General features: G+C 44.1%; 1 protein-coding gene across 9 annotated transcripts in view; it reads left to right on the top strand.

Annotated features, from left to right (window-relative positions):
- Positions 1 to 9016: 9016 nt before the first annotated feature.
- The window catches only part of Nexn (nexilin F-actin binding protein), a 32328-nt gene continuing 18792 nt past the window's right edge, over positions 9017 to 22552 (top strand). The window contains exons 1-6 of one of the 9 annotated variants that reach the window (XM_031375875.1): positions 9017 to 9185; positions 9846 to 9943; positions 19101 to 19173; positions 20519 to 20710; positions 21380 to 21458; positions 21580 to 21728. In XM_031375875.1, coding sequence (XP_031231735.1) covers positions 19147 to 19173; positions 20519 to 20710; positions 21380 to 21458; positions 21580 to 21728 — 447 coding nt within the window. In that variant the 5' untranslated portion in view covers positions 9017 to 9185; positions 9846 to 9943; positions 19101 to 19146. Of the gene's footprint in view, positions 9186 to 9822; positions 9944 to 9963; positions 10057 to 15511; positions 15541 to 19100; positions 19174 to 20518; positions 20711 to 21379; positions 21459 to 21579; positions 21729 to 22552 lie in introns of those variants that run through there. The other 8 variants (XM_031375876.1, XM_031375874.1, XM_031375880.1 and 5 more) reach the window with 8 other exon arrangements.

The following is a 22552-nucleotide window of genomic DNA, read 5'->3' as shown; positions in this document are numbered from 1 at the left end:
GGGAGCAATAAATGTAGGAGAAAAATCTTTGGTGGGGGTTTTGGAAAGCTTAACTTTTTAAAGGAAAATAAGTTTTTAAAAAGAACATCTCTGGCTCTGACTGTTGAAAAATACTTAAGATAGTGGTGCATGCCTTTAATCCCAGAGGCAGGTGGATTTCTGAGTTCGAGGCCAGCCTGGTCTACAGAGTGAATTCCAGAACAGCCAGGGCTACACAGAGAAACCCTGTCTCGGGGAGAAAAAAAAAGAAAGAAAGAAAGAAAAATACTTAAGATATACTCACCAGGTTTTATTTGCCTTAAAATTAAACAAAGAAGCAATGCTTTAACAGATAAAAACAAAAGACCTAACTAGGCTAGAACCTGTTGGGGGGAACAGAAAAGACCAGCCTAATGAACTCATGGTGGGAACTGGAGATGGCTGCCGCGGGCAAGATGTTCAGGGTGGAGAGGTGAACCTCAAAAAAATAGCCGGTTCCTCTTTTCTGGAAGAAAAACTGATAATTCAGTTGATTTATTTTCCTTTGTTTGTTTGTTTTTCTATGTTCTTGTTCAACTAAAAAGGTAGTTATTTCTTCCCGAAGGTTAACAATATATGTTCATGGAATGACGAAACAGAATTCTCTCTCTCTTTTTTTTTGTTTTTTTTTACAAGAAGCCAAGTTTTCTATTCTGTAAAATTAAGCTCCAAAGAGCTGTATCTGTCTCCTGACATGATTTCACCATGATTCTGGTGATTCGTTGAGCTAACTGACTATTGAAGGATTTTCAGATGTTTCTTGGCTTTGGGATGCAGCGTTTGCTGCCTCCTTTACTTTCCAGCAGTTAGCCTAGAAATGAGGAAGGCCAGAGGGAGGGGGGAAAGTGGTGACAAGCTTCTCCACAGCCTGTCGTGACCAGACTGGAAGCAATGTTTATAACGCTGGTTTTTATTTTTAATATGAACATTATTAATAATTAACATAGTTAATTGAGTTATAATTTTAAACTATGAGAATTAGCCTGAATTAAAATATGTGAAATTTTAAATTAAGAAATCTGTATGTAAGAGTAAGTGTTTATGTGCTGTAATAAATGGAAATATGGACTGCTTTGTTCTTAATGCCTGTGTCACGTCATGGTCTTCTTGACTGACCTTAGCCTATCTGTCTCTTCACTGTGAGGCCGGAACTCAGTAGTCTGTATATGAGTAAATCACCGCAGTGCAGACAACAGCCCCGCCCCCACAGGCACAGGAGTGAGCCAGATAACCCAGCGATGGCGCCTTAGTGCTGGATGGATGTGCTGGCTGTGTGTGTCAGTCATGCTTTCTGTGATCTGGCTCAGACACCTCCGCAGGCCTGCCCTTTCATGTGAGGCCACGGAGGTAGGCAGAGAGAAGGAAGACTGAAATCAAACGTAGAATACTACCAAATATCGTTTATGCTGCTGTGGAAATAAAGATAGCATTGTGATTAATAAAATTTTGGTATTCTTTTTTTGATTGAAATATTTCAGTGAATAAGGTCATCAAACAGAGAAAGTGGATGAAGTGATAAGTGTGCATGATTCCTCTTCATCAGTGACTTTCAACCCGGCTCCTATTTCTTAAATTCTTTGTTTCTTTTGGGGGTGTGTGTGTGTGTGTCCTCACACGAGCACGCGCGTGCATGTAAGAAAGTCCGATCCAGCCCTGGATTCTCTTGCCTCTGCTTCCCAAGTGCCAGGATTGTAGGCGCACACTACCAGTCCTTTTTTATTTTTAAACTTGTTAAATATATGAACTGACCTCTCTGATCAGGTCAGACAGGAGCTGACTCTCTACTCTCAGAGATGCAGGGGAAGAATGATGGAGTCCTGTGTCATCCAGATCCAAATTTCTGGTCTAAGTATCATCTCTGTCCTCTATGATTCTCCACTTCAGCATCACAAAGACATTTCTTTCTTTCTTTCTTTTTTTTTTCAAGTCAGGGTTTCTCTGGGTAGCTCTGGCTATCCTGGCATTCTGTGGACCAGGCTGGCCTCAAACTCAAGAGTCCCACCTCTCTCTGCCTCCTGGGTGCTGGAATTAAAGGTGTGCACACACACCTCACAGAATCCTGGCATGTTTAAGAAGCCCTCCATAGTTGGTCATGTCTGTCATTACACCCATCCTTGGCTACAGCCTTTGTGAACACTCTGTCTGCGCTTGTCCCCGCTGCTCCTCACTCTTCATAAACATTAGTCTCTGGGCCATCCTCCCTGTAGCTCTGACACAGCTTTTGACATCATTTTTTTTCATGTTTTCTGTATTCTTTTCATATTTTACCATGGCATTTATTCCCATTTGGTCCCTTGCTCTTCTCTGCTGTCTTTGATCTAATGTACAGATCTTGGGTCGTCTCAGATTACTGGCTTTCTGTACATCAAAACAACAAAAACCCTCCCGTAACCTTCATCGCTTGGGCAAGGCAGAGCTGGATTCCAGTACAGCAAAGTTGAGCACACCTTCCTGATGGGCCTTTCATCCTTTCCTTAAAAGCCATAGCAAAGCCACAGCCACATCAGACATCACTCAGATCCTACTTCTGACTGTCCATGTGTCAAAAGCTCTCCTGGCACATTTATATATAGGAGGTTTCAGAACTCGGAACTTGCGGTTTGAAATAACACCACAGTACTTGGATTCTGAGAGCCACCTTGCCATTTGTACACTAGGAAAGTACACGTCCCACAGTGTCGCTGCTGAACCCCCAAGGTCTGTGTGCTGGAAGCTTCTCTCCTGTGGTACCATGAGGTGATCCATGGAACCTTCAGGTGGTGGGACCTCATGGGAAGCAATTAGGTTTTGTGGCTCTGCCTTCTAGAGGGTTTCGGTTTGCCTGCGGGCATGGTCTCCCAAGGCAGGGTGCTCTAAGGGAGCACGCACAACTCCCTGTTTGCCAACCATCCTGTCATACAAGCAGGGATCTTTACTTGCATGCCAGTGCCATCCAAGCTCCCAGAATTACGAGCCAAGTAAATCTTTAAAATATTGTTACCCTGTATCAAGTGTCTGTGGTGGAAACAGCATAGTAAGGAGATTTGCCCCTAAGATTTGCTCAGCAGGCCTGTTGTCAGCAGGCCTCTGCCCTTGCTGGCTGTAGACCGGAGCCCAGAATTCCTTACATACTGGGCTCTGAACAGAGCTTCCTGGTGCCTTAGAACACTCAAGTGACTTCTTCCCCCATGTAAAGGAAGGAAAGCAAGCGGAGAGGCAGTGCTGGTGTGGAAGGTAGTGTTTGGGGAGGAGGGTGGGCTGCACACAGCTTAGGAAGCACTCCTGAGTCCCTGGTGCACATCTGGTCAGAGGTCAGAGGTCAGGGAACAGCACTGGGTACGAGTCTTCACTTTGAGACATCTTACAGGTTAGCTGGCCCGTAGCTTCCAGCAAATCTTTCATCTTCCAGTGGAAGGGCACCTGGGATTCCAGGCCCATCCCCTATTGAGTCTGGCTTTCCCGTGGGTTCTGTGGATTAGAAGTCAGGTGGTCAGGACAGCGGGGAAAGTTCATCAGCCACAGAGCACCTTCCCAGCATTGGCAATGCCTAGATTTGGACTGCAACTGCTGTTACATGCTGTGCTGGTTGAATGACACCAACCATGACACGGTGTGGTAGAACTCAACGTAGTCTAATTGCAGGAGGCAAAATCGTTCAGGGTCTTGCTGCGGAGGACCACAGTTCAAATCCTAAGTTGAGCCTGAAAAATGGCTTGCTGGTAAAAGCACTTCCAACTCGTTTGACAAACTGATTACTAATGATAAATAGTCTTATACAAAAACAATGTAGCAACTCTAGCTTAATGTCAGTTTAGTTTAATTTTGGATTTTTTGAGCGAGGGTCTCAGTGTGTAGGCTAGAGCTCACTATGCAGACTTGTCTAGTGTCAAACTCATAGTGATTCATCTGCCTCCTAGGTGTTGGGCTTAATGTGGTATGCCACCACACTTGAACTTCTTAAATTTTAAATGAGTACATGTACGTTCCCAGCCAGTCTTTTGTTATGGCTTGAAGCTGTGAGTTGGAGCATTGGTCCATGCTGTGCCAATGTACATTTGCTGCTCAAGCCACACTCCCTTCCAGTTGTCATGTGGCGTGCCAGAACGTTCAAACAAAGTCATGGCCAGGGTCTCACACTTGTGAGCGTGGCCAGTGCACACCCTGCAGTTCTCTAGCTTCTTGCTTTTTGCCTTTGATAGGCCTCACTATGAAGCCCAGCCTGCCCTGGAACTCATGATGTAGACAAAGCTTTAGATGCCAGGCTGCCTCTATCTCTCCAGTTCATGTGCCCCATACCCAGCATCCCTTCGTGCCTGTTTGATGTTGGTTTTGAAATTATATTTTAATTGTGATATCCTCCCTGTTCTTCCCAGCAAACGCGATACCTGTCTCCACTCTTTCAGATTTATGGCCTTGTTTTTAATCAATTGTTATTGCATACATATATGTGTTTGTATATTCACGTGTATGTTCCTAAATATAACCTGTTGAGCCCATATGTTACTTGTATGTATGCTTTCAGGGTTAACCATACACTGTTGCTCTCTTTAGACACACCAGAAGAGGGCATCGGATCCACATGAGCCACCACGTGGTTTCTGGGAATTGAACTCAGGACCTCTGGAAGAGCAATCAGTCAGTGCTCAGTCAGTCAGTGCTGTTAACCTCTGAGCCATTTCTCCAGCCACGGCAACCCCTAGGAACAATGGCTGGAGAGCCTTCACTAGCTCCATGTTTGTACCTGTTAGATTACAACTGCACTCTTGATCTTGGTGGCTAAGTGTTATAAGCTATTTGCCTGGGTTTTTTTTTGTTTGTTTGGTCTTTTTTTTTTTTTTTTGGTTTTTTGAGACAAGGTTTCTCTGTGTAGTCCTGGCTGTCCTGGAACTCACTCTGTAGACCAGGCTGGCCTCGAACTCAGAAACCACCTGCCTCTGCCTCCCAAGTGCTGGGATTAAAGGTGTGTGCCACTACCACCCAGCAGCTATTTGTCTTTATCGGTTCATTTCAAAGCCTTAACATTGCTTCTTTGTTAATTGTTGTAATGTTTGTCTAATTTGAAAGAAGGCTGAAGGTATAGTTCAGTGGTTGAGCACTCCCTGAGCACGTGTAAGGTCCAGGTTTGAATCCCAGGACCACAAAATACAACTAAACAGGTTGGGAACAGGCCCAGTTGATTCAGGATAAATACAGCAGGAGTTCATATACATACTTGTAAATCTTGAGTTTCTAGTAATCCCAGATTTAGATGTCAAAACTTAACCTATCTTGACCTCCACCAACTGTTGGCTGCCACAGTGTTCCCCACCAGAACAGTTTTCCTAGGTTTGAAGGCCAGAAACCTGCCTTCCGAGCTGGCAGAGAGTCTGTTCACCAAAGCCAACTAGTTCTGTCTGGAACAAGCCAAGCGGTCCCACTCTTTTCCATCCAGCAAACGCCATTGCCTTTCATCTTAGTTCTACAGACCCCTCGCTCTGTCTCCCACCTCCTCCCTCACCACGTTTGTCTATCTGCTAAATCAAATGTGCCACAGACAGGATATAGCATGCCACTACTCTGTCCAAGATCCCCCTCGGCTCCCTATCTTAGAGTGAAGTCAAAATCCATACGGTGCCCACAAGAGCTTCCGTACCTCAGCTCCCGCCCACCTTGCTGCTGTTATTTTACCAGTCCTGTTTTATGCTTCAACCACACGAGCCTCCTCATCGTTCCTAGCACTTGTTAGATGAGATCTTTGTGTGCACTGACTCTTTCCCAGATGTTCAGGTCTTAAATTCTTTACAGACTTCTCTGCCTCCTGTGGTGGAGATGTGGCTCTTTTCATTCATGTAAACTGTGTGTGGGCGCTGGGTTTTGAGGTGACAAACCATAGTAGAGCCTTTAAGGCCTTTCAGGGAGGGGCTGCTAGGGCTGAGGAGAGAATTCAGTCAGAAAAGTGACTGCCTTGCAATCCTGAGGACCCAAGATCAGTCCTCATTGCCTACGTGTACAAATGTCAGACACGGTGGTGCTCACCGGGGCGGAGGAAACAGGACAGGCTGCAGCTGCTGCTCAGCCAGTCTCGCTCGGTGAGCTCCAGTCAGAGACTCAAGAAGGCAGATGGCCTTCCTAAGCAAACAGCACCTCCACATGCACACGTGTCCATCCACATATCAACACATACATACATGCACACCACACCTGTGCAAAAGAAGAACTGGGCTCTACAGTCCTCATTACCAGCCCCTCCTACACTAAGCTTTCCCGTCTCTATATGTGATCTCTCCCACAAATTCTGTGCTAATGTGTGCCACCTGAACCGATGTCCACATCAAACTCAAGCTGATCCTACTGCCATGTTCTAGAATGATGAGCAAAACAAACCGCAAGTAACTTTGAAGTCAATCTGGCCTCGGATGATTTGTTACAGTAAGAGAAGCACCAATATGTTGCCTCCTGTTCCTCAGCGTCTCACTGGAGGCTGGCCATGCTGGGCATCAGGAAGCACGGCCGTAACTCCCACGTGTACTTCTGTTCTTCTGAGAGAGTCTGTGCTCCCTGAGAGCAGGAGTGTCCTCACTGCTATGGGATGTCTGAGACTGGAGTCTGTGCTCCCTGAGAGCAGGAGTGTCCTCACTGCTGTGGGATGTCTGAGACTGGTCATGTTGAATGGATGATGGAATGCTGGGGACAGGCAACTTTTCTGTGCTCTGTGTCAAAATCATCCTTTCTACCGCTGGAAGCCTCTCACAGTGGAAGGGACAACAGCCTTACTAAGCTCAGTTCCAGGTCACCGTCGGCCATTTTGGACTAGTGGTCATCACATTCAAGGTCAAAAGCAGAGACAGACAGGGGGCCAGGCGTGGTGACTCAGCGTTAATCGCAGCAGAGGCCTGGACTACATACCCAGTTCCAGGCCAGCTCAGGTGCCATATGGAGACCCTGTCTTTAAAGACAAGGAGGAGTGAGGGAATGCACGTGTGAGAGCTCCTCTTCCACACAGGCCAGGACGTGGAGTCAAGGCAGAAGGCAGAACCACCTGAAGGTGCTTCTCGCCGTCTAAAGCCCACCTGAAGGTGCTTCTAGCCGTCTAAAGGAGCCCGATTGAGAAACAGGTGGACTGCAGCTACGCAGTCCCTCTCGGAGACTCTCCCGTGGTTCCGGAGCAGCCATTCTCAACCTTCCCAGTGCCCAGTGCCGTGGGCGACCCTTTAATGCGGTCCCTCATGTTATGACTCCCCGAAGTAAAACTTTTTGTTGCTGTTTCACAACTGTAATTTTGCTACTGTTATGAATTATAATGTAAACGTCTGTGTTTTCTGATGGTCTTATGTGACCCCAAAGGGGTCATGACCCACAGATTGAGAACATTCTATTCCATTGACAATTACACTACCTGAGGCACAGCCGGATATTCTCGGTGTTTATGGAGAGAATGGACAGTTTTGCATAATCTGATGAGGCTATTGGGTAGAAATACAAAATCTCATCCTTTAAAAGTCAGAATGAAGGGCTTGAGAGATGGCTCAGCGTTAAGAGCACTGATTGCTCTTCCAGAGGTCCTGAGTTTAATTCCCAGCAACCACACCACATGGTGGCTCACAACCATCATAAAAGATCCGATGCTCTCTTCTGGTGTGTCAGAAGGCAGCTACAATGTACTTATAAATAAAATAAATAAATAAATCTTTTTTTTTTTTTAAAGTGGGCCTAGTGAGGAGCTTCCCTCAGAAGGGATCACTTTAGCTCTCATGGGTTTCCAGTTAGTTTTTTTTTTTTTTTTTTTTTTTTTTTTTTTTTTTTTTTTTTTTTTTTGGTTTTTCGAGACAGGGTTTCTCTGTGTAGCCCTGTCCTGGAATTCACTCTGTAGACCAGGCTGGCCTCGAACTCAGAAATCCACCTGCCTCTGCCTCCCAAGTGCTGGGATTAAAGGCGTGCGCCACCATCGCCCGGCACCAGTTAGTTTTTTTAAAAATTCAGAATAAAGATACAATTATAAGTGCACAGAGAAGAAAAGACACCACCAGTATTGCCTTGAACCTGGAGAGCGCTGGGAGGAGCTTCCAGGAGAGGCAAGGCTCAAATGGAGGGCCAAAGGGCGTGCTCACATTAGGCTGGGAGCCGGGAAAGGGTCTTACAGGAAGGGAGTATGAAGCTGTGGACATTCCGGTGACAGAACAGGTGAAGTACTGAAGGGTGGAGTGAGGGGTGGGACGGCAAACCGCTATTCAAGAGCAAAAAACCACCTAAGCTTTGGTCTGTCTGCTAATGAAATCAGAAGTGGTTCCCTTTGTCCCTGGGTCACCTACCTCGATGCCTCTGACTTTGTTTCCCGCTTGGGGATTTCTGAGAGATGGCCTATTGAAGCCCAGGCTGTCCTCAAACTCTCTCTAGTGAAGGCTAGCTTTGGAATTCTGCTCTTGCCTTGGCCTCCTAAGTGCTGGGATGCCCCCTCCCCACCAACCCCCACCCCTTCTCCCTCCCACCCCCGCAATGGCTAACTTGTTTCCCTAATGCTGTTTTTGTTGTGTGGTCCTGGGAGGTGACCGTGGGGCCTTGTTTCGTGACACAAACATGCTACTCATAGAGCTATATGCCCCTCGGTTTGTTGTTTTTGATAGAGTGAAGAAGTGGGGCCTCTCCTTATCCAAACAGGCCTCAGCTGGGCTTGCCTCTCACACTCAAGTGTAGTTTTCGTGGAAGCGCAGAATTGTAGCCTTCAGCTAGGGAAAGGTGAGCAGTTATCCCGCTAGGTAGGCGTCTTTTCCAGTTCCCTCTCCTCGAGGTTAGAGAGGAGCGACAGACAGACAGTCAGCGTTTTCACACTGCCCCATCCCTTCCGTAGAAAAGGGGAAGCTGGCCAGAAGTCAGTTTTATGGGCTACTAGGGCAGGTAAAGAGTCTGAGGGCAGCGGGCGGGTTGCCAGCAGGCAGCCTGCGGTGGCAGCCAGCGCCCCTCTTCTTTCTGGGTGACTCTCCACCCCGTGCTGCGCGGCGGTGGGGGTGGGGACTGGCCTGGGCCGGGAACAGCTGCGGCGGGCGCAGGGCCCGTCTGGAATGCGGGAGCCGCTGCGCACCAGGACTTTTATGGAAACTTGCTGCTGGCGCGCGGCGGCCAGCGGGCTCGGCGGCGGGAGCGGCGGGGGCAGCGCGCAGAGCCGGACGCGCAGCGCGGAGCGGGAGGAGCGGCGCCCCGGCGGCGGCAGGCGGGTAGGAGGGCTGGGCTGGGCGGGCGGGCGCGGCGGGGCTCCGGGCCAGCGGGGTAGCCTGCGCTCGGCCAGACCGGCCTCGGCTGCGGGGTTTGAGGGGGTCCCTAGCCAGGCCCGGGCGCTTCTGCTCCAACCTGCATCTGGGCGGCTGAGTTTGGGACAGAGTGTTTCCAGGGAGCCGGGGACCCCTAGGGTCCGAGCGAGCGAGTTCACTGTGGCACCCAACACGTGCCCACTGCGGGCTTCGCCGGCAGTGGCTGCGATTTTAAAGAAATTGCGGATGGGTCCCCGTGGGAGCTGGGAAATGAGGGACTTATTAGCCTGCCATGCCTGGTCTCCAAATTGCTCCCCAAGGCCAAGATGCTTTAAGGTTGAGCAGCTAGCTCTAAAAGTCAGAGTAAAGGCATCGTATGAATATATTGAGATGTTCAAATGCAACATATGCATATGTTTATATACACATATAGACAAGCGCCTCTGTGTGTGTGTGTGTGTGTCAATGAAGAACGAGCAAATTGAGAGATTAGGTGATTGCTCAGTGGCTTGAGATAAGCATTTTATTTTTAAGGCCGCAATGTGGACTAGGAGTTGAGCGTAGATAACATGGTAAAAATAGCATATGATATGCCCTCACAAAGTGACTACCCTTGGAAAAAGACAGACAGAGAAAAGAAGCCCCATGAAGAAATCACCTTTCTGACCAAAGCGACCGGAGTGTCATTCTTTGAGGAGCAGCGGCCCACTGCACGAGGATCAGAAGTATGTCTCCGGAATTGTGAAACAAAGTTTTTAGACCGTCTTGGCCACACGCTATTGCGTGAACTACATAAAATTTTCCCCAATATCATTCATTTTTATGTTGAACTGCCGCTGTAAGAAAATCCAAATTGCATGTCTCTGTTTTTTTTGTTTTGTTTTGTTTTGCGTTTGGGTGTGTTTGTATGGGGAAAGTGCATAATTAACTGAAGGAACGTCTTTTGTTTGTGCGTGGGGGCGGAGGTTGTAGTATAAACATTTCATTCTGTGGAGTGGTGCCTGCTAGGCAAGCTCTTTCGCCTCTAAGTTGTTTCTTGTGCGTCTTATTAGGTTTTCAGGCTAGCCTTGAACTCACTCCGTAGTTCAGGCAGGAATGACTGTGACCCTCCAGTCCCAGCCTCCAGAGCAGCTGCAATTACAGGCCAGCACCCTCAGGCCCAGCTCAGGCTTTTGCCTCATGTTTTTGAGGAATGGTTTAAGGAGAGCCGTGGACAATTTTGTATTTTACCTGCAGCATTTGACTTGGAGTGCACAATGCAAAACTTCTACAAAATTATTTTAAATCTAGTTTTCCTTCTTGCAGTTTTTGATGCGGTTCAGTTTTAATACATTTCCAGTGATGCAAAGGAGCAGTTTTTCCTGCTTACCTTAAAATGGAATCTGTGCTATTTTAGAAATTTTGACATGTAAGGCTGATCGTTGTCAAAATGTATGTCATCGTGAGAAGACTATATTTAGCATCAGCCGAGGAATGTATTATCTGGTTTGAAGAGGACTTTGCCCTGAAGTCTCACTTGAAGCTTTAGACTGGGAAAGGCACAGCAGCTGTGTGTGTACATTGTAGAGATTAACTACACGCAGAGAGTTCAAGGCCAGCCTGGTCTACGGAGCTAGTTTAACGGTAGCCAGTGCACATAATAGAGACACGATAGAGAGATTTAGTTTGCTTAGAAGGCAAGTGCCTGAACTGACAGGCTCCATTTGTGGGGACAAAGCTCTATTATCTTGAAAACCCCAAAAGAATAAAAGATATTTAAAAATTCTATCAGTTATACGTGCCTATGAGATTGAAGACAGTGACTGTCAAATCGTGGACATGTGGGTTCAAAGCACGTGACTACAGAAGTCTCTGGTTGTCTTTTCATTATGGAGCCGAAACATCTTGGTTTCCTTTATTCGTCAGAGGAAAATGACGTCACCTACTAACAATCGCATGTTTCTGTTCTGTTCTTGACCAGTCTGGTCCACATCGCTTGTATACTTTCTGTCCTGGTCTTTCTTCTGTTTTAATAATTAATTATATTTGAAATTGTTAATTTTTAATTTAAATACTGTGTAGTGTGGCTTATTTTGTGGTAGTGTATTTTTATTTTTGTGTACATTTTGACTCCATGTATATGTGTGCACTATGTGCGTACAGTGTCCACACAGGCCAGGAGAGGGAGTCAAAACCCCTGGAACTGATCCTCTGCAAAGCAGTAAGTGCTCTTGACTGCTGAGCCATAGCTTTACCCCCTTGAGTATACATTTTGGTAATAGTGTTATTGTAGGTATGGAAATCAGTGCATTGGCTTGCTTTTTTGATGGCTTGTGGAGTATGACCGTTCCCACTTTATTTCCTGCTATGGCAGCTGAGCAATTAGCGCAAGGCTGCCCTTGAAATAGTGCCCAGTTTTCATTTAGGCTGAGAGCGGATTCCCACAGCAGTACTGTTCTCTGCCTCTTTCCCTGTGCTCAGGCATGCCGTGAGCTCGCCCTGTGTCCTGCTGGTGTGTGAAACTCACACAGCATTGACAAACACGGCAGTTTTACTTACCAAGGCTCCAGTGTGATAGATATACTTTGGAAAGTATTACAGTCATGTAAAGGAATAATGGTATAACAGGAGAATGTCGGAGTAGGCTGCAAAGTTTGTTGGGGGTTTGGCCATCTATTTTACAATATGCCCTAGTTTGCATTAGCTATAAACTCAAAGGCCTGGAGTCGCATGGAAGAATTTCAGGCAATCTTTATTAGGTTAGTCTGTGGCTATTCAGTGTGAGATTGTTTTAATTGGCCTAGGGGGCCCAGGTGGTCCTGGGCTATATAAGGAAGCTGGCAATGAGCAAATGAGAGGCAGAGACGGACAGCATGCAGCATTTCTGTACAGCTCCCACCTCCCGTTCTGCTCCTGCTCCTGCTCCTGCTCCTGCTCCTGCTCCAGTTTCCTTCAGTGGCCATAAGGAGATGTGAGCCAAATCAAATCTTTTCCTGCCCTCCTTGCTTTTGGTCAGTGATTTATTGCAGCAACAAAAGGATACCAGAACGGTGAGATCCAGCATCCTGCTCTTGAGCTGTGGTGAAGTATCTGACAGATTTTAGAGTGTAGTTTTGTTTCCCTCTCTCACTGCCCTGACCTGTAGCCCCTGCCTCATGCTTCTGAGTGCTGAGCTAGGCATGCACCGTCCTACCTGTTAGTAATTTTCATGAATTAAGTTCAAGATGGTTATATGTAAGGGTTTTTTGTTTGTTTGTTTGTTTTGCTTTGTTTTGTTTGAGACAGGGTTTCTCTGTGTAGCCCTGGCTGTCCTGGAACTCACTCTGTAGACCAGGCTGGCCTCGAACTCAGAAATCTGCCTGCCTCTGCCTCCCAAGTGCTGGGATTAAAGGAGTGTACCACCACTGCCCAGTGGTTTTTTTTTTTCTTTTAATCCATGGTCTTGTTGTGTGGCCTGGAGCTCACAGCAGTCCTCTGCCTTGGCATCCCAAGTCCTGCAATGACAGCTTTGCACTACCTATAGCTGACTCTGTTTTTATATAAGTGAAAAATGATAAACATTTAGCCTTAAACTTTATGTAGTTCAAAACAAATTTGTTGTTTCTTTTAAATACTTAGTTTTAACATTTAACATTTATTTAACATTTATTTACATGCTTAAATTTTCCATTTAAAAGTTCCTTTAAAAGTTCCAACAAGCTGGGCAATGGTGGTACATGTCTTTAATCCCAGCACTTGGGAGGCAGAGGCAGCTGGATTTCTGAGTTGGAGGCCAGCCTGGTCTACAGAGTGAGTTCCAGGACAGCCAGGGCCAGGGCTATACAGAGAAACCCTGTCTCGAAGAAAAAAAAAAAAGTTCCAACAAAACCATGGCAGTGGACACTTGTGATCTCACTGGGGAGGATGAAGCAGGAGGATTGTAAATTACAAACTAGGCCAGGCCTAATCTACAAAGAGAGTTCTAGGCCAGCCAGTGCTACAAAGTGAGACTTGAAAAAAAAAAAAAACAAAGTGGGGTGGGGTGGGGTGGGGGTGGGGGGAGAAGTCAGATGCCAGCCTGGGTTATACAGTGAAACCCTCATCCCTACATGTACGCATCAAAGGGAGGCAGGGAGGCAGGGCCTAAGACAAAGAATTTGTTTGAATTGAGGGAAGGGAAACTTAAAGCTGCCCCTGCCTGGACAGTTCTGCTCTCCTGAGATTATATAACAATGTGATGACCATATTTGAAGGACAACTATGATTTCAAATTTGTCTTGCACATTGTTTGCTGCTGAGATGTTTTGGCTGCGTATGTAAATGTGAAGAAAACTAGGGCAAAGGAGGGGTTAACCCTAGATCTGAGGACAAGTAATTCCAGGGAGGGGGCGAGGAAAGCCTGGTGGCTGAGTTCATACATGTGAAACCCTGAGTTCACACAGCCTAGGAAACAATGAGCTGGGAGTGGGAAGCCAGGTCAGTTAGTGAACCACTGGCTGTGCAAGCATGAAGACACGTGTTCAAATCTCCAAATAAAGCTATGCTAGATCTTGACATCAGTATCCCCAACATTCCTAAAGGGACATGGGAAGCAGACAAGGCAGGTCCATCCTTGAAGCTCATGGGCCAGGTAGTATGGCACACGCAGCCGCCAACAAAGCCCATCTCAGCCAGGCAGTGGTGGGCACGCCTTGAATCCCAGCACTCAGGAGGCAGAGGCAGGGGGAGTGGTGGGCACGTCTTTAATCCCAGCACTTGGGAGGCAGAGGCAGGCGGATTTCTGACTTCCAGGCCAGCCTGGTCTACACACAGAGAAATCCTGTCTCGAAAAAACAAAAAAGAAAAAAAGAAAAAGAGAAAACCAATCTTAATCAAAGTAGAAGGTGAGGGCTGCCCCTGAACCTGCCCTCTGACACACACATGCATGGCACACATAAGACTGAATTCAACGACACAAATATAGACACAAGCAGAATAAGATATATAAAAAGTGTTAACACCTAGTGTACTGACCAGTTCTTTTTTGAAGCTTTATTTTCTTGTTTGTGTGTATGAATATATGTGTGTGAGTACAAGTGCCAGCAAAGACCAGAAGAGCAAGTTCAATACCTGGGAAGAGGAGTTATAGAGATGCTTGGGACCTGCCACATGTCTGCAGGGACTTGTACCTGGGGTCCTCTGGAAGAGCAGTTGAGCCATTTCTCTAGCTCACGTTCTTCACGCTTTAAGGGGTTTGCCCTGGATTTCATTAGACCGGCATAGGATGGCGTTGTTATGCTGCTGCCCCCAGGTGGTAGCTACAGATATTGCATCTGACTGTTTAGACAACAAAAGTCACTCTAACACTAGAGTCAGAAAGATGTCTATGCTCCTAGAAAGAAAATCCTCTGGTATTCAGTTACTGGGTTAAAAAAATGAGTTTAAACAAATTTTACTTTAGCATTCTAAATACAGTGAGATCTTACCCTAAATTTTTACTTTCTAGAATGGGAATTGACTTGATTTGATAGCACGCTTTTTTTCTATACGTTCAGTGACTCTCAGAAGGTGGGCTCAGAACCTGTCCTGTAAAGTTAAGGACATCCATCACCCTTCTGAAGTTACACAACCTGTGTGAGGGCATGTTTTCTCTATACATTTCGATTAAGATGACATGTTGTAGTAATTTGAGTGTAGAAGCAGATATAATGTATTTCTCCTCATTATAATGCAATAAAAGTTTTAAAAAAATGTATTTCTTGACCGGCTATGGTGGCGCACACCTTTTATCCCAACACTTGGGAGGCAGAGGCAAGTGGATTTCTGAGTTCGAGGTCAGCCTGGTCTACAGAGTGAGTTCCAGGGTAGCCAGGGCTACACAGAGAAACCCTGTTTCGAGAAAAACAAAAACAATCAAACGAAAGAATGTATTTCTCTTGTTAGGCTAGATAGAAAAGAGATTTTCAAACCTATAAAACAACTCTGTGTTTTCTTTATTTTGGAAGATAGTTGTTTTCAGATGATAAAAGTGTTTTCAATTTTATTTAGGTGAACTAGTAAGTATTTATTTAATCATATCTGTAGATAAATGTATAAAACAAAAGTTATCAATATCTTCAAAAGTAGGCCTGTACTGAGCCCTAAACTCCTAGTGTTCAAAAGTCCTCCTTCATGGAGAGCTCCATTTTTTACATCCTTGTATTACTAATGCACTTTCTTATCTGTAAACAGAAGCTTTGCCTAGAGAGTAGGCTCTGCCGTGCCTGGGCACCCGAGTTCCATCCCTGAGCTCCACATGGTAGAAGGAGAGAACCCAACTGCTGAAAGTTGTTCTTTAACCTCTGTGTCCTGTGGCACAGGAATGACCACACTTCTCCACAAATAAGTAAATAAGTACTTTTTTTTCTTTTCTTTCTTTTTTTTCGAGACAGGGTTTCTCTGTGTAGCCCTGGCTGTCCTGGAACTCACTCTGGAGACCAAGCTGGCCTCGAACTCAGAAATCCGCCTGCCTCTGCCTCCCAAGTGCTGGGATTAAAGGCGTGCGCCACCACCGCCTGACTTAAATAAGTACTTTTAATGAGACCCTTATATTATTTATGGTTCTATTGTATCCTATCTAGACTTTCAGTTCTTTGAGAGCTTATCCTGTTTGTCATTGTATAAATATGACTGTGGAAATACCCTAACAGACTACAGAAAGATACTCAGCAAACATTTCTGAATTTATACATATATTAGTTTAAAGCTTTATTTATTTCATGTGTCTGTGTACCACAAACATGCTTGGTGTCTGCAGAACTGGAAAAGGGCGTTGAAGTCTCTCGAACTACAGTTAAGAGATGAGTCAATCTGCCATGAGTGTGGGAAGTAAACCCAGGTCCTCTGTAGCCACAATGTGTGCAAGTGCTGAGCCAGTGCTCCAGGATCCATGGTTATCTATTCTATATTACTTTTAAAGATCATCATCAGTGGGAGTAGGGGGTGCTTTAGTGTGTGCGTGTGAAGGTCAGAAGATGACTTTCCCAAGGGGCACTATGCTGCCAGTACCCTCAGGGACAGACCCAAGGAGGAAAGTCCAGAGAGGAAGGGGCTGTTAGACCCTGGGTGAGAGCACACTGCTGACTCTCGAGACTCAGCTCAAAAGAATCATTGCTAAGCATGACTGTGGAACTTTAAGATTCTACCGTTACCAAGAATGTATACGTAAAGTTATTATTCTGGTCATTTGCGGTAGTTAAACATTTCACAGAAACTACATTAGAATATTTGCCATATAGCAGTGATGGTAACTATGTTTTCATTGAACCTTGGCACCTATTGAAAAGGAGTTGGTAATTTGAAAATAGTTGCCAAGGTTGTGGAGAAAAGTGAACTGTTGAATGGATAGTATCAATGTTATAGGCCGTATATGAATACTGTGAGCTAGAAAGCATGTGATCTGGTAAGCATGGTCATGCTGAAATATGTTCCTCTGCAATAGAAAACAAGTTCCTGCCTGTGGACTTAATTGTTGGCTGGTAATATACAGAAGCCCAAATTGGAAGATAGTAAAAATGAGTCAAAGATTGTCACAATTACTTCACTGTTGACATGTGAATATTGTACCAAAATGTTGTACATGATTGATGCATGATATTTGGAATTTGAGGTCTCCAAAAGATTGATTTAAAAGTCCTGTCTAAGCCGGGCTGTGGTGGTGCATGCCTTTAATCCCAGCACTTGGGAGGCAGAGGCAGGTGGATTTCTGTGTTTGAAGCCAGCCTGGTCTACAGAGAGAGTTCCAGGACAGCCAATGCTACACAGAGAAACCCTGTCTCGAAAAAACAAACAAACAAAAACAAACAAACAAACAAAAATCCTGTCCAAGTAGTGTATAGTGAGAATGGAAACAGAGACAGTGAAGCATTTGCTGCACAAATGTGAAGGTCGACTTTCCATCCCTAGCACCACATTAGAGGTTGAGCACAGAGATACCTGCAATCCCAGCACTGGAGAGAAGCAGGTGGGTCCCTGCAGCTCGCTGGCTGGCCAGCCTTGCAGAGTCAGTGAGCTCTGAGTTCAATAAAAGACTGTCTCTACCTCTAAACACAGAAATGCATGCACACACAAGCATGTGCGCTTACACATGCCCCGGAGCTCCCACGAACACACTAGAAGTTGAATCAAGAAAAGAAGATCTTTCAGGCTTGTCAGTTTTTGCATGAATGCTGTAAAGCTTTCTCTGATGGAATTTATTTTAATTATAGTGGGAAGGAAGCTCCAGAAAGCACCTGATCCCCTGTAACCTTGGCAGGGAGCAGAAAATGTGCTGGGTCTAGAAGAGCAGTAAAGACTACGAGTGCAGAATGAAGCCACTAGCTAAATAAGCTGCTCTCCAGTTCTGTCAGAGCTGGTTCAAATCTTACTAAACTGTTCAGAAAGAAAGTAGACTATTAAAAACCTGGTTTCAAGGCATTGGCTAAGAACAGGAGATAGGGACAGTGCCTGTGTACTCGGGGCTCCATTCTTTAGCATCTACCAGAGAGAGATGTAATGAATGCAATCGTGGTTTCTGTACTATCAGTGACTGATGACTATATTATGGGTATGGTGGCCATGCCTTTAGTCCCAGCATTCAGGAGGTAGGCTGGAAGGCATCAAAAGTTTCAGGCCAACCTTTGCTACCTTATCTCGAACACAGAACAACAACAACAACAACAATCTCCCCCAAAGCAACAAAGACTACAGGCACTTCACTAAAGAAGATATACACATGGAAAGTGAGCATGTGGAAAATGCAGCATATGTTATCAGAGAAATGCCAACTAAGATGAGAGAGCAGTCAGCACTATAACCCTAACCCAGAACAGTGGCCTCAAGGGAGGGGCATGGGCAGGACGCCCAAGTTCTCCGCCATTGTTAGTGGGGATGCAACAACTTGCACCACTTTGTCAGTTTGTCCTCTGACTATGCTAAACACGTCCTCCTGGTTATTGCTGTATTTTTGTTTTTCGAGACAGGGTTTCTCTGTACAGCCCTGGCTGTCCTGGAACTCACTCTGTAGACCAGTCTGAAATCCACCTGCCCCTGCCTCCCAAGTGCTGGGATTAAAGGCGTGCGCCACCACTGCCCTGCTAAGTTTCGCTATTTAAAGGCCTGCATGTTGATGTTTAACATCGGTTTTTTTCTTTAATTGCCAAAAGAGATGTAACCAAAATATTTTTCATTGGGTGGATGGATCCACATTCAATGGGCTATTATTCAGTGAAATTAAAGATGTATACCAGCACCACCATCACTACGATTGGCTTGAAAGGGACATTTTTAAAGGCTCTATTATGATCAAAGTATGTTCATATTTAAAAGAGTCAGATTATAAGAAACAAAAAGGATAAATTTAAAGGAAGTATGGCCAAACTATCCTCAAGCTATCTGGTGCTTATAGTATAGTCAACTGAGTAAGTATACAGTACACACTTGTCAGGTGCCTTTGAGGGCTCCTCAAGCTCTTCAGGACCCTACACTTCCTTGGGCTTTTTAAACCATGCACCTTTTATTTTCTGTATCACGAGTCATAAAGGAGCTGAAGATTATCACAACTACTTGTTTGAACTTTTGAAGTGAAATATAAAATTTCTATATTTCTATATAAATATATTAAAATTTAAAATATAAGTTATATATTTCTATATCTGTATACAAATTGTATATTTAAAAGCTTATATTGATAAAATGTATTAAAGGTAAGGTCATTAAAATTCATATACAATACTGTCTTTTGATTGTTTGAGACAAGGTTTCACTATGTAGCTCTGGCTGGCCTGGAACTTACCATGTAGACCTGCTCTGCCTCCCAAGTGGTAGGAATAAAGGTGTTTGTGCTACCACGCCTAGCAATATTATTATTATTATTATTATTATTATTATTATTATTATTATTATTATATTATTATTATTATTTTGCAGGTACAAAAATATACAAGGCTTCAGCCCAAAACCACTTATAGCAAACATGAATGACGTTTCACAAAAGGCAGAGGTAAGTAAATTTCAAAATCTGTGCATGTGTGTGTGTGTGTGTGTGTGTGTGTATGTGTGTGCGTGCGTGCACGTACGTGTGTGCATGTGTGCGTGTAAGTGGGGTGGAGAGAGGCAGGAGGAGACTTGGAAAGGCCAGGAGGAAGAGCTGAGCAATAATACACGTTTGACTGAAGGATTGTGGGAAAGGTCATGGTTAGGAGTTTGTAGTTGCTAATATCAGGATGTACAAAGACAGAAGGTTCAGTGTATGCACTGTTTTGGGTCACTACTTTATCTGGGTTCTGGGAAACAAGCATATTGAACTTCTGCAAGGCAGTGAATTTTAAATACAGTGGTCTTAGAAATGATTATTTCATTGTTTTAATGAGGCTTGGACCTTTGGAGGTGATAATTCAGTTTTAGGAGGAGGACACTTAGCATCTTCTAAAAACTGCAGTAAAAGTCCTTTTAAATTTTTTTCCCTTTCAGTTTCTTGGCTGTGGTTACTGAGAATTGAGAGATCCCAGATGCTGACACTCAAAAGTGACAAACTAAGAAATCATGAGGGGCAGATCAGCCACGTGATCTGTGCCACGTGATCTGTGGCAGATCTTTAGGAGAGATTTGGCATTCTGACACTCAATTTTATTTACAGAAACTTCTTTCAGAAACAAACTTCTAAAAAAGATGAAAAGAATCTTCATTCTTAGTTTTAGAATAGGGAAACCATTTCTCTAGTCTCCTATCAGACTTCTTTCTTTATGGTTTTCCTTTTAGAGCCTAGTCTATGCAGTTGGTGTAGCCACCCTGTGCACTTTAATGGGTTTTTGGAAGTTACAAGGGGTGGTGTGAAGGGAGAGATGAATTCCCTCTTGTGGGGCCGACTGGCCTTCAGCTTTGCCCAGACTGTGTGACAGCAATAGGGCTATCTGCAATATGCACTTTACCTCAACAGCCTAATCTTAGGCTTTGTTTCCAAATTCATACACTTTACTGAGACTAACTTTTTTAATTTGTAAGGGACTGGTGTTAGAGTCTTTAATAACATGGTGGGAAAATAACATGGGCTCTTTTTAATTAGAGTTCAATATTTGATTTTTATATTTTACTGGTCTTCAACCTCAGTAAAAGGCTACCACTAATTAGGGTTTCATTTCTGAAAATTTTTGATTTAACAAAATTTCTGCTCTCATATTTTCTGTAAATTCAACTTAAGTTCTAGAGAACATCTACTCATGCTGTGATGATCCAAATAAAGATTTGAAACTCATTTCTATGTTTTGATAAATATTGTATCTTGTTCTTATCTTTGCCTAATTTCATTTTTTTTAAAACTTTCTTCTCTTTCTTCTCTTCTAACAAAGATTCTGCTTTCTTCATCTAAACCTGTCCCTAAATCCTATGTGCCAAAACTTGGCAAGGGAGATGTAAAGGATAAATTTGAAGCCATGCAGAGGGCCAGGGAAGAAAGAAACCAAAGGCGATCTAGAGACGAAAAGCAAAGAAGAAAAGAACAATATATTAGAGAGAGAGAGTGGAACAGGAGAAAGCAGGAGGTCATTTTATTTTATTTTATTCTTGTGAAAATTTTCATGTTCTTCATATTTATGCATTATTTCCACTAACATTTCATACCGACTATGGTTAACATTGCTTTCGATGTCTGTGAGCTGACTTCTGTGTGCTCATCTGTCCCTATCTGCAGCCTCCCACTCTTTTTTTGTTTGGTTGTTTTTTTGGTGTTTTCAAGACATGGTTTCTTTGTATAGCCTTGGCTGTCCTGAAACTCACTCTGTAGACCAGGCTGGCCTTGAACTCAGAAATCTGCCTGCCTCTGCCTCCCAAGTGCTGGGATTAAAGGCTTGCGCCACTGCCGCCCAGCCAGTCTCCCACTCTTTACACTGCCTGCAGTCAAACATGGTCCAAAACATTCAGCCAAGAAGCAAACAGAAGCTTTAAATAAATCCCATTACACTATTTTTATAATCTTCCCTTTATAATTATTTGTTCTTAGTCTCTTCCTTGCCTAAAATATATTTTTCTTATATGAATATAATTTTCATACAAGAAAAAGCAGCATGCACAGGGCGCAGCATTACCTGTGGTTTCAGGAATCCATGGGATATCCTAGAGGGTTTTTTCTGCAGTGTGGGGCAGAGGGACTATTCTAATATAATCTAGTCTAATTTTGAAACGTGTTCATATTTATTTATTCAACCACCTAGATTAAAGAAATGCTTGCTTCTGATGATGAGGAAGAGAGTTCTCCTAAAATAGAAAAGGCTTATGTCCCAAAGCTAACAGGTAAGAAGCCTTGAGGGCTATAAATATAAATGGGATTGTAAGAGAAAGAAACATGACAAACTATCCAAGAGTTTTGCTGTTGTTGTTGTTGTTGTTTTTGTGTGTGTGTGTGTGTGTTTAGGGACAGTTAAAGGTAAATTCGATGAAATGGAGAAACACAGACAGGAAGAACAAAGGAAGAGAACAGAAGAAGAAAGAAAACGCAGAATTGAGCAGGATCTGTTAGAAAAGAGGAAAATACAGCGTGAATTAGCAAAAAGAGCAGAGCAGGTAGGTGCTAAATGCTACATTGGGGGTTATTTCTGTAACTAACAGAACAAATGAGAACTAATCGGGATGTTGCTGAATTAAAATACTTAATACAGTATAAACCTATTAATAGTGGCTAGCCTGAAAACATCATCTTAAAGGAGACTATTCATGTCACTTGCCCAGTTGTGTGGGCAGAGCAGGCCTATCTTAGACTGATGGCACAGCTTTCATTCTGTATAATCTTACTAATTATTTCTACATTCCTTAAACTGACTATACTCCCAACTTTTCTTGGTGTCTTTGAGAATTTTATAAAGTTTATGACATTTTCACAAATAAACTATTCATAATTACAAAGCACAATTATAGCTTTTTGTTTTGTTTTTTGTTTTTCTTTTTTGTTTGTTTGTTTGTTTGTTTTTTCGAGACAGAGTTTCTCTGTGTAACCGTGGCTGTCCTGGAACTCACTGTGTAGATCAGGCTGGCCTCAAACTCAGAAATCCACCTGCCTCTGCCTCCCAAGTGCTGGGATTAAAGGCATGCACCACCACTGCCCGGGCAATTATAGCTTTTTAATAGCAGTATTTGTAAGTGCTATCCTATATGCATGTGCATCATGTGCATGCAGTGTCTACAGAGGTCAAACAGCACTGAATACCTTGGACTTGATGTTAGAGACAGCTCTGAGTCATCATGTATGTGCTAGGAACCAAGCCAGGTCTGCTGCAAGCACAGAGGCGCAGAGATGTCTTAACCAATGAGCCGCCTCTCCACTCCCTTAAATTGATGTGCTATGCTCTGTTCGTCTTCTACTATTTTTTTTTTCTTTTCTTTTTTTTTTT

Source organism: Mastomys coucha, unplaced genomic scaffold (genome assembly GCF_008632895.1).
Source record: "Mastomys coucha isolate ucsf_1 unplaced genomic scaffold, UCSF_Mcou_1 pScaffold16, whole genome shotgun sequence".
Lineage (NCBI taxonomy): Eukaryota > Metazoa > Chordata > Mammalia > Rodentia > Muridae > Mastomys > Mastomys coucha.
Note: the sequence above shows the minus strand (reverse complement) of the source record. Positions and strands in the feature narration are given on the sequence as shown.